This window comes from Sorex araneus, chromosome 1 (genome assembly GCF_027595985.1).
Source record: "Sorex araneus isolate mSorAra2 chromosome 1, mSorAra2.pri, whole genome shotgun sequence".
Classification (NCBI taxonomy): Eukaryota; Metazoa; Chordata; class Mammalia; order Eulipotyphla; family Soricidae; genus Sorex; species Sorex araneus.
In genome coordinates this window covers 158991306-159003138 of record NC_073302.1, presented here as the reverse complement: position 1 = coordinate 159003138, position 11833 = coordinate 158991306, and the positions used below count along the sequence as shown (strand labels likewise).

General features: G+C 45.2%; 1 protein-coding gene across 1 annotated transcript; it reads left to right on the top strand.

The window, feature by feature from the left end:
• Positions 1 to 7780: 7780 nt before the first annotated feature.
• RPS23 (ribosomal protein S23) lies at positions 7781 to 9573 on the top strand. Its single transcript, XM_004613166.2, has 4 exons — positions 7781 to 7851; positions 8312 to 8471; positions 9122 to 9242; positions 9378 to 9573. The coding sequence occupies exons 1-4, from the start codon at positions 7848 to 7850 to the stop codon at positions 9522 to 9524; spliced, it is 432 nt and encodes a 143-aa protein (XP_004613223.1). The 5' UTR covers positions 7781 to 7847; the 3' UTR covers positions 9525 to 9573.
• The last annotated feature ends 2260 nt before the right edge of the window (positions 9574 to 11833 follow it).

Below are 11833 nucleotides of genomic sequence, written 5' to 3'. Positions count from 1 at the left end.
ACTATGCATTGTGAATTTTCATTTTCAAGAAGGCTGAGAGTTGCCTGGCCACATGTCACCATCAAAGATCACCAGGGCCTCACTAAAGCCACAGATGGAGTATATCTGACCCATCCACCTAAACCTCACATTTTTCCAAAGAATGAGATTCTAAAACTTAATATTATAAGAGTGGAAAAAAATTTCTTCTCCTACTGAGGAAAAATTATCTTTCTTTTCTCATAACTCGGAGGCCTACGCTGAAATTGAATCCATTTTATTTTGTTTGGCTCTCAGTCAATTTGGAGAATACCTAGAGAATAATTTTTAATATGTACACTGAAATAATTCCCTTCCAAGGAATTTCACAGAAGGCATTAAAGATTCTCTACAGAAGTTTAATTATAATAACAAGATTTTAAACATCAGGAATGAAAATAAGTAAGATTATATGTCAATAGGCACATTTTTTTACTTCCACCTTGGGATATACATGAGAAGAAATAATGGCTGCACCAAAGAGTAACTAAAATGAATCGGATAAAAAATTATATTCATTTTGGATAAAAGAAAAATAGCTTAATAATTTAATTAGGTGAAATTAAGCACTCAGTATTCACTGCTAGTAGTTCTGTAGCACATGCAATCATCAGTCTTACTCTTACTGCTCCCTCATTCTCACTTAGAGCTGTTATTCCAACGTGTCACATTTCCATAGCAACCACTGCCTCAATTTTTATAGCTAAAGCCCTAGAAGTCATTTTTGTTCTTAATGCCCCAATATCAATTTGCAACATTGTTAAAACCCCTAAAAAACTAACTTCTCACCCATATCATAATAAAAAATATGTATATCAGCATCACCCATGACCTAAATATTTTCAACAGATATGATTTATGAAGATGGGGTTGATGGATGTCTCTCAGCTAGGAGAGTGTCAAGAAAAGTCAAATAATAATACCCTTCTGTCCCAGTTGACCACCAAGCACTAAGTGGCAGGACAGAGGTTCAAATACTACCATTATAACTGACAGAGGTCAGGATGAAAAGTGATTCTGAGTGAAGAAGCAAAACGGATTGAAACTGAGTGCCCGCCCCCCCAATAACCTCAGAGAAAACAAATATGGCAGCCTATCCTGCCACCGGGGACCAGCTATTCTGAAAAGAGGCCCATCCAGAACCAACCTCAAATACGTACTCTTCGGTTCGGCTGGATCCCGAAAGGCGAAAAGGAGAAGAGTGGAGCATGCTCATCCTCTTTCTCCTAAACATAACACAGAGGTTATCCCTTCTCATCCGGCATGAAAATTTTTTGGCAGGAAAATCCATATTCTACTACCTGAACTTCTGGTTTGAATGAAGTACTAGGGAAGAAGAAAGTTTATTTTCCTTTCTATTTCCACTCTCTGAACATTTCAAGAAATGTCATATAAGATCTTTTTCTGACAAATTTTGCACAGTTTTTGTTTCTATTCTCTCTTTTTTTTAATTTTAATTGAATCATTGTGAGATAGTTACAAGCTTTCATGTTTGATCACACAATGATCAAACACCCATCCCTCCACCAGTGCACATTCCCCACCACCAATATCCCCAGTATACACCCCTTTCCCACCCTCCCCTTGCCTCCATTGCAGACAATATTCCCCATACTCTCTCTCTACTTTTGGGCATTATGACTCGCAACACAGACACTGAGAGGTCATCATGCTTGGTCCATTATCTACTTTTGGCATGCATCTCTCATCCCGACTGATTCCTCCAGCCATCATTTTTTTAGTCATCCCTTCTCTATTTCATCTGCCTTCTCCCCTCCATTCATGAAGCAGGCTTCCAGCTATGAGGCAATCCTCCTGGCCCTTGTTTCTACTGTCCTTGGGTGTCAGCCTCATGTGATGTTATTCTATACTCCACAAATGAATGCAGTCCTTCTATGTCTGTCTTTCTCTTTCTGACTCATTCCACTTAGTATGATACTCTCCATGTCTATCCATTTCTAAGCAAATTCCATGACTTCATCTCTCCTAACAGCTGCATAATATTCCATTGTATAGATGTACCAAAGTTTCTTTAACCAGTCATCTGTTCTAGGGCACTTCAGTTGTTTCCAGATTCTGGCTATTGTGAACAGTGCTGCAATGAACATAGAGGTACAGATGTCATTTCTAGGAAACTTTGCACAGTTTTCATATACCTCTAGAAACACTCAAATATGAGTTGCATTCTAGAGGAAGAATTTTGTTGTTGCTGTCTATTTTGGTGCTTAGGAGCTACTCTCTGGTTGATACTTGGAGTTAATCCCTGCAGTGCTCAGAGGACAATGCAGTGAAAATCTGGGTCTTCCACATGCAGAGCATACAGTCCAGCCTTTACACCATCCACCCAACCCTAGATGGAAGACGGTTAAGGTTAAAGTATTGTTGAGCTGGGGAGATAGTTCAAAGGGCTGGAACACATTCTTTGCTTGTAGGACACCAGGGCTAGATTCCTTGCATGGTTTCTGAGCACTACCACATTGAGTCAGGAGTAGGTCCTAAGCATTAGGTGTCACACACACATAAAATGTTTTCCTCTTGGAGTCAGAGCAATATCCCAGTGGGTAGGATACTTGCTGACCAGGGTTCAATCCCTGGCATCCCATATGGTCTCCCAAGTACACCGCCAGGAGTAACTACTGAGTGCAGAGCCAGGTGTGACCCCCCTGCCCAAAAAACCTTTTCCTCTTTGGATCTTTTTTTCAGAAAAGGAACATTAAGTTTGTATTAGATATATATACACACACTTTAAAGTGAGATAAAGTCTCTTTTGCTTATGCATGGACTAAGAGCTCTTAACCTAGGGTTCTTGCTTTAATTTTTAAGTTGCTATAATTTTGGTAATACGTTTTAACTGGAGTTGATAATTATGGTTTGGGTATACACGATTACCTCATTTTACCTCCACCAAAGCACCCAGCACACTCCATGGATCACCTTGTCACCTCACCATCCCCCAGCCTGTAATTCCCAGGTCTGTAATACAGTGTCCAGTGTTCAGAGTTTATTATCTTTTGTGCTAATTACAGAACCAGTTTCACCCCCCTTTTTTTTTGCAAGTGGTTATCCAGTTTTCCCAACACCATTTGTTAAGGATGCTTTTATTATTCCACTTCATGTCCCCAGCCTCTTTGTCACAGATTAACTGTTCATATATCAGAGGGTTTACCACTGGCTTTTTCCTTTCTATTGTTCAACAATCTATCCCTGTTCTAGTACCATGCTTTTTGGATTACTATTATTTCATAGCATAATTTTTTTTGCTTTTTTGGGTCACACCTGGTGATGCACAGGGGTTACTCCTGGTTCTGCACTCAGGAATCACTGCTGGTGGTGCTCAGGGGACCAGATGAGATGCTGGGAATCGAACCTGGGTTGTCTGTGTAGAAGGCAAATGCCCTACCCACTATGCTATCACTCCAGCCCCTTCATAGTATGATTTAAAGTCAAGAACCAGACAACATTCCCAGCAGCAGTACATGAGAATTCCTTTTGTATTAGCTCCCTGCCAGCACAGGTTGCTTCTAGCCCTTTGATATAGGCCATTCTCACTGGTGTGTCTCATTGTGGTCTTAATTCAAATTTTTCACAATTTGGATAATAAGTGACAGTGGGCACTTTTTCATATGCAACTTGCCACTTGTCTTCAAAGAAGTATCTGCTCATTTCTTCTCCCCACTTTGTAATGGGGAAATTGGATTTATTGATGTTGATCTTCGTAAGTACTTTGTAAATCTTGGGTATTAATGCTTTAATTGTATACAAATATTTCTTCCCATTTAGTAGGATGTCTTTTAATTGTAGCCCATGTTTCTTTCGCAATGCAGAAGCTATAAAATTTGATCTGTGGTATAGAGGTTAGATATCTGACATATCTGAACCACTAGACCCAATACCACTGTAAACACAGGAACCAAACTACAATAATTAAACTTAATGTGTCTGTCAAGGACTCTGGCTAGGGAGTAGGAGAGAATCTAGAATCACTAGTAGAGGTGGGACTGTTGCTGGGAATATGGTATGCCAGGAACCCTATTCTCAACAACTTTGGAAAATACAGTACCTAAAATAAAGTCTTTCAAATTAAAATAAAATAAGGCATCACAATTATTTTTTTATTTCACAGTGCATATAAGCATTTACTAAGTGTCCAATAACATTATGTCTTCAAAATTGTATATACCTCGGGCTTAGAGCGAGAATACAGCAGGTAGGGTGCTTGTTTTGCAAAATGCCAATCCAAGTTTGATCCCCAGCATCCCAAATGGTTCTCTCAATACTGCCAGGAATAATCCTTGAGTGCAAAAACAGGAGAAAGCCCTGAGAATCACTGGGTATAATCTAAAAACTAAAACAATAACACAAACCTCAAAACATACTTCATGACTACCAAACGCAGCCATCATTTGAGCTTTCACAGAATTGTGAGAACTCTTTCCCGTGGGAGGTTTTCCCTCCATGTTAATGACTGCTCAGGATGGTTGCTGCTAGACTGGGGTGGCTGTGCAATTTCTTTTAAAGCAAAACAATAAAGTTTGTTGGCTCCTCCTTTCACAAAAGATTTTCCGCAGCATTCAACTATTTGTTGGAATTTTACTTACAGTCAATCCTCTTTCAGAATTGGAGCTCATCCTCTCTAATCATCCTCCTGCAAACTCAGTTTGTGTAAGAGTCTAAATTCTTTGTGTCATTTCAACAATGCTCACAGCATCTTTAGCCAGAGCAGATTCCATCTTAAAAACCATTCCTTTGAGGGCTGGAGCAATACTACAGCAGGTACGGCATCTGCCTTGCACGTGGCCAACCCAGGTTTGATTCCCAGCATCCCATATGGTCCCCCAGCACCGCCAGGAGTAATTCATAATTCTTGAGTGCAGAGCCAGGAGTAACCCCTGTGCACCGCTGGGGTTACTGTGCACCAAAAAGAAAAAAAGAAACATTTCTTTGCTCATCCATTAGAATCAGTCCTCTACTCCTACTGTCTTGAGACTGCCACAGCCTAATCACAGCTTCATCCTCTCTTGCTATTTACACCACAGCTGCAGTTCTTTCTCTGCTGGTGTTTTGTTTTGTTACTGGAGACTCCCATGTGATGTTCTGGAGGTTCAGGGCCCATTCAGTAAATCTTCAGACTGGCAGCCAGCAGATAATGTTGTTCAGGCCCTGCAGTGTTGACCTGGACCATCCCAATAATGCTGGGGGCCTCCAGGGCCATACCCGGTTGTGCTCTGGGGGTGCTGGTGAGCTCTTTGATGCTGGAGGACCATGTGGTACTGGGAATTCTAACACCGGTACCGTCTCCTGGACCCCTAATCTTTTTCATCTTAGTTGCCTTCTCTTTCATATCTCCCTAAACTTTGGGGGCACAGGGCTCAGGTCTCCAACTGTTGCTGTACCTATCCTCACCTCGTTAGTGATCTCATTCAAAGACATTAGTATCCAGCACTGCCTGTTCCTGGAGGACTTCTCTGAATGCCATTCATCTGCCCACTTCACATACTTGAAGCTCTAACAGGCATCAAATGACTAACAGAATTCATAATTTTCTCCCTTGGAAACTGCTTCTCTTTCCATTCTATTTCCTACTAAATAACGACATCCAACTGCACAGATCAAAATAATAATTTTAACTCCTCTCCTACATCCCGGGCAGGAGCGATAGCAAAGCGGTTGGGCTTTGGCCTTTCACTCGCCTGACACAAGTTCGATTCCTCCGCCCTTCTCGGAGAGCCCGGCAAGCTATCGAGAGTATCTAGCCCGCTCGGCAGAGCCTGGCAAGCTACCCGTGGCATATTGGATATGCCAAAAACAGTAACAATAAGTCTCTCAATGAGAGACATTACTGGTGCCCACTCGAACAAACCGATGAGCAACGGGATGACAGTGACAGTGACTCCTACATCCTATAGTCTTTGGCAAAACTTCCCATCAAATATGTATCTCAATCAACCACGACAGTGAAATCATTAGTTAATCAGTTTTTCTCCTTATTACAGCCAGAGTGTGCCTATGAAAAGGATAAGTAAATCCTATCTTGCAACTGACTGGCTCAAAATTTTCCAATAGCATTATATCACACCCAAGCACAGGGTTTTTTCTGCAAACTGTAAACTTGGTATGTCTCCAAGCACCTCTGAGGCACATCTTCTGGCGAATCTTCACTTACTGAGCTCCCACTACCTGGTTCTTCAGTTCCTAAAAGTAGCCCGTTTTTACTCTCAAGTCTCTCTTCTGGAAAGTCCTATTTTATTAACTTATTATGGTCATTTTCTTTAGGTTCTGATTAGTTCAGATATTAGCCTCCAAGGAGGTGTCTTCTGAAATAACTCTAGCCAGAGCGTCAACCCCCATTCCAAAATGACGACTACCTAACTCCATTTCTCCAAAGTTTGCATTGGTAGCACTGTAGCACTGTTGTCCTATTGTTCATCGATTTGCTCAAGCGGGCACCAGTAATGTCTCCATTGTGAGACTTATTGTTACTGTTTTTGGCATATCAAATATGCCACGGGTAGCTTGCCAGGCTCTGCCGTGCGGGCGGGATACTCGGTAGCTTTAGGGGCTCTCCGAGAGGGACGGAGGAATCAAACCCGTGCATGGCAAACGCCCTACCCGTTGTGCTATCCCTCCAGTCCCCTCGCATCAGTAGGTAAGCTATTTTTGTCTCTTTTCTTAGGGAGTGAGAAGGGTGGGTCAAACCCGCTGTTCTCGGTGGTTACTCCTGGCTCTGCTGCACTCGAGAATAACTCCTGATGAAGGGGCTGGAGTGATGGTACAGCGGATAGGGCATTTGCCTTGCACGCAGCTGGCCTGGGTTCGATTCCCAGCATCCCATATGGTCCCCCGAGTACCGCCAGTTGTAATTCCTGAGTGCAAAACTAGAAGTAACCCCTGTGCATCGCTGGGCTGACACAAAAAGAAAATAAGAGAATAACTCCTGATGAGGCACTTCGGACCACATGGGATGCAGAGGACTCAGGTCGGTTGCCACACATACACACTCCACCCTCCACCTTCTTCTTCTTCCTCAGGACGGTTGACCCTTACACACACACACACACACACACACACACACACACACACACACTCAGGTCGGTTGCCACACATACACACTCCACCCTCCACCTTCTTCTTCCTCAGGACAGTTGACCCTTACACACACACACACACACACACACACACACACACACACACACACGTCTCTCGCTCTCGTTCTCCCCTCCCTCCCTCTCCCCTCCCTCTGCCTCTCTCTCCCCTCCTCCCCCCAACTAAGCCCCGCCCTCCACCTTCTTCTTCCTCCCTCCACCTTCTTCTTCTTCCTCAGGACGGTTGACCCTTACACACACACACACACACACACACACACACACACACACACACACACACACACACACACACACACACACACACACACGTGTCTCTCGCTCTCGTTCTCCCCTCCCTCCCACTCCCCTCCCTCTGCCTCTCTCTCCCCTCCTCCCCCCAACTAAGCCCCGCCCGGGCCGCTGAGAGCGCCTGCGCTCTGAGCCTTTGGCCAAGAATTCTGGGATTGGTAGTCCTTCTGTCTCCAGCGTTCACGGGAAGAGCGATAAACAGCGAAGAGAGATAAACAGCGGGGCAATATATGTTTTTCAATTTCAGGAGCTGGAGTGAAATGTGTTCCTGGCTCCTTTATTCTGAAAGGTGCTGCAAACTTGCCTGCCAACGAGCCGGCGTCAGGCGCTGCGCAGACAGCCTCCCGGGGGCCTAATCAGGGCGGGGCTTGCGCGCGGGGGCTTGTGGGTCCTTCCGCAGGGCTTCGCTCTTTCGCTCGGGCCCGCGCTGCCGGCAGGATGGGTAGGCCGTGCGGGGCTGGGCCGAGGGGCCGAGGGGCGGCAGGCGACCGGGGGCGGGCGACTGGACGGGCTCCGAGAGCCGGGGGAGCGGCGCCTCCGCTTGCCGTAGCTGGGCTCGCCTCAGAAAAGACCGATCGGGCACGGCGGCCCGGCCCTGAGCGACGCCGCGTGGCGGACGCTGCCTCCTCCCGAGTCAGCGCTAGGGAGTCGGTCGCCTTGGTTTGAGGGGACTGGACAGCCGCCGGGCGGCTCCGGCCAGCCCTTCCTTTATCTGTCCAGTCCAGGGGGCGCGGACTCGAGCCCAGCGCTTGGTCCACGTGCCACCGTGGGGGGTGCCCAGGGCCGCCTGCCTGGTCCTGCGCGGGGACCCGGCGTGTTCGGAGACGCGAGCGCGAGCGGGGCTGAGGGTGAGGGCGGGAGAACTTAGGGTGACTTCAGCCTCGGGGCTCCCTGTTGTCTAGGTAAGTGCCGCGGCCTCCGTACTGCCCGCAAGCTCCGCAGCCACCGGCGGGATCAGAAGTGGCATGACAAGCAGTACAAGAAGGCGCACTTGGGCACGGCGCTGAAGGCCAACCCGTTCGGGGGCGCCTCCCACGCCAAGGGCATCGTGCTGGAGAAAGTGTGAGTGAGCCGCGCGGCGGCGCGAGCTGCGGGTGCAGCCGTGCTCCCTTCAGGGTCGGAGCGGGTTCGAGGGTTCGACTCGGGGTCAGTCGAGTACCAGTATTTTGGTGACTGGCTTGGGAAAGGCGCGGGTGGGGGGATGGGGTTGGTTTTGGAAGGAGAGGGAGTAACAGTGAGTGAAACAGGAGGTGTGCTGAGACCTTGGTAGGAGCCGCAGCAGGAAGCACCCATTTATGTTGTGATCACTTTTATTTTGTTGTGTGTTTTGTTTTGTGTTTTAAGAAAAATCAGATTAACTTACTTATGTGCCTGCACCTTTGCAGCCCGGTTGATTTGCCTACGAGAATTTTTACTGTGCTGCTGTGTCCCCATCCCGTCCCCCAACACGCGCGCGCGCGCGCACACACACACAGTTGAGTCAGGACTCCTGAATCCACACTTGGTAGTTTCCGTTTTATTGGATGTGGAGGGATTCAAACTTTGCTCATTTTGCTAATGAAACTAAAATGGACTGGATTAGATTTACCACGGGGAGACTTAGCGAGTAAGATTAACTTGAAGGTTGTCATGGAGGGTTTGATAATAAAGCTGTGCTTGATGAAATATGGTTTCAGAAAGTCAGGAGACACGTGTGCTTTTTTTTCTTCCAGTGGTGTTGAGGCTAAACAGCCAAATTCTGCTATTAGGAAGTGCGTCCGTGTTCAGCTGATCAAGAACGGCAAAAAAATCACAGCCTTTGTACCCAATGATGGCTGCTTGAACTTCATTGAGGTGAGTGCCTCAGTCTTGTTAAAGCTTCTATGTTTGAGGTGATGGTCCCTGAGTTCTTACATGCTGATTGGGGATTTTTAGTGACACCCAGAGTGAGTCAATTGTTGATTTATTTTTCTTTGTATTTTTGCTCAGGAAAACGATGAAGTTCTGGTTGCTGGATTTGGTCGCAAAGGGCATGCTGTTGGTGACATTCCCGGAGTCCGTTTTAAGGTTGTCAAAGTAGCCAACGTGTCTCTCTTGGCCTTATACAAAGGCAAGAAGGAAAGACCAAGATCATAAGTTTTGATGATGAAAGCACAGTAGTAATAAATTTTCATATACTCAGAAATTGGTGTTCTGGTTTTTTCCTCACTGTAAGATGCATTGTATATGTTTTACTTCTAGGGTTTTGGAAGAACGATTCATGATACTCTAGTAATAGCTTTAAACCACCAGGAAAGAATTGTAAGATCTTTTCCCTAGCATCCCTTGACTAGAGTCAAGTTGGTCCCTACTTCGTTTTACAGTATCTCAAGTTAAATAGTTTGCGTGTATATGCTGCCTCTTTACAGTGCTATGGTAACCAAGCAGAGAGCACCTGGTTTTCTGTAGCCACAGTTAGAAGTAAGTTTAGAACACCACCAGGGTGTCATCACTCCCCAGTCCCTGGGGTGGGGGGGAAACCCTCAAATTTCACTTGTTGGTGGGCCACACTATGCTGTGCTTAGAATTTAGTTCCTGCTTCTGTGCTCTGAGATAACAACTACTACTGGTAGTTCTTAGCTGGGCTCCCTGGGAGGAGAAAGGACCTCTAGTTATGTAAAATTATCTAAAGACATATAGAAAGTAAATGAATTACGAAACCTGTGGTTCTAATCATTTATAACTACTTTTTTCCAGAGCATGTGGTATTGGAAGACAGGTGTACAAGTCAAAAAAATAGGATGAAGAGACAAGTATAGCTGTTCATGTAAAAACAATTTGGCTGAAGAAAACAATTCGATAGTATAGGCCTCATTTAAAAACAAATATCTGAACCTAAATCTCACACTTAAAAATTAATCAAAAGAAGCATGTATCTTAATGAAAACATAAAACTATAGGACTTAGAGAACATGTTTAGAATTTTAAGGTTTGGTGAAAGGTTCTTAGACATAGTATAGGCACACTGCACACAAGATGAATGGCTAGATAGGACTTCACCTAACTGTAAGATGGAAGATCTTGGGAAGGTGAAAAGCTGGTGATAGAGCTGAATGGCCCAGTGCCTGTGCTTTGCATGCTGGAGACCCTGGTTTAGTCTCCTGAGTGCCATCTGAAGAGACCTGTCTCTCCAGCACTGAGCTGGGGTGGCTTCCAGGTGTGGCCCGAATACCAAGAGGAAGACAAACCACAAAGAAAATATTTGTAAATCACCAACAATGGACTTTTATCCAGAATAATCTTAAAAATCCTGGGAGCAGGAAGAAACTGCAAATCAGCAGATGTTTAGCCAAAGAAATGACAAGTATGTTTATATGTTTATATTAGCCATGAGGCTAATATAATTGAAATTAAAATCAAGATAGTACTGTATTACAATAAAGATGCTGCCAATGCTGTAGCCAGATCACATAATTTAAAGTGTGTTCCAGTAATTGAACTTGTGTGTAGTTCTAATGCAGGTATCATTGGCCACACAAAACATTCAAGGGCCCGGGAGATAATTGTATAGCAGGTAGAGTGATTGCCTTGCACAGTGTAACCCGGATCCAATCCCTGGTACCACATGTGATATGTGTTTCCTTGAGCACAGAGCCCAGGAATAGCCCTTGAGCACTGCTGGGTGTGCTCCCAGTCCCCTCCCCAAAAACAAGACATTTAATGGAATGTTATGGGGGGTGGGGGGTGGGGCGTGGGGAAAGGAAGGTGAGGGGAGGGACTCCGCAAAGCTCAGAGTTTATTCCTGGCTCTGTATTCAGGAATTACACCTGGCGGTGCTTGGGAATCCCAGTTGGATCTCTCGAACCCCAATAATGGAATATTATAGGGTATACATTGTCCATGGGAGAAAGTCATATTTAAGTCACGTTAGAAGAGATTTCATGAGTGACAGGACCATTACTTGTAAATATGTACACATTTTGTCACTTCATTACACAGTCAATAAGTCTAATGATAGGAATTTTCAGAGGTATTTTCTTATACACAGGCTTCAGAACTTGAGTCAGGCATGAGGAGTACCAATAACACCTTTTTTGGAAGTGTTGGGAGTCGGGTGGGGGGTGAGGGGGGAGGTGTTGGACCATAACCATAACAAGTCATGCTCAGTTCTTACTCCTGGCTCTGTGCTCAATATACTATGCCAGGATTAAACCAGGACTGACCACGTGCAAGGCAAACTCCTTGACCCCTGAAATGTCTCCAGCCCCAAACCCTATCTTTCACTTTTAAATTTTTGTGTATTTTATTTTTTGATTTCTGGGGCATGTCCTGCAGTGCTAGGGGGCCATGTGGGACCAAACCCTGGTTTGCTAACCAAGGTCATAAACCAATGGTTTCAACCTGACAACACCTGTGGACAGTAACAGACTGGACCAATGGTTGAAGACCACTGTATAATGCGCTCT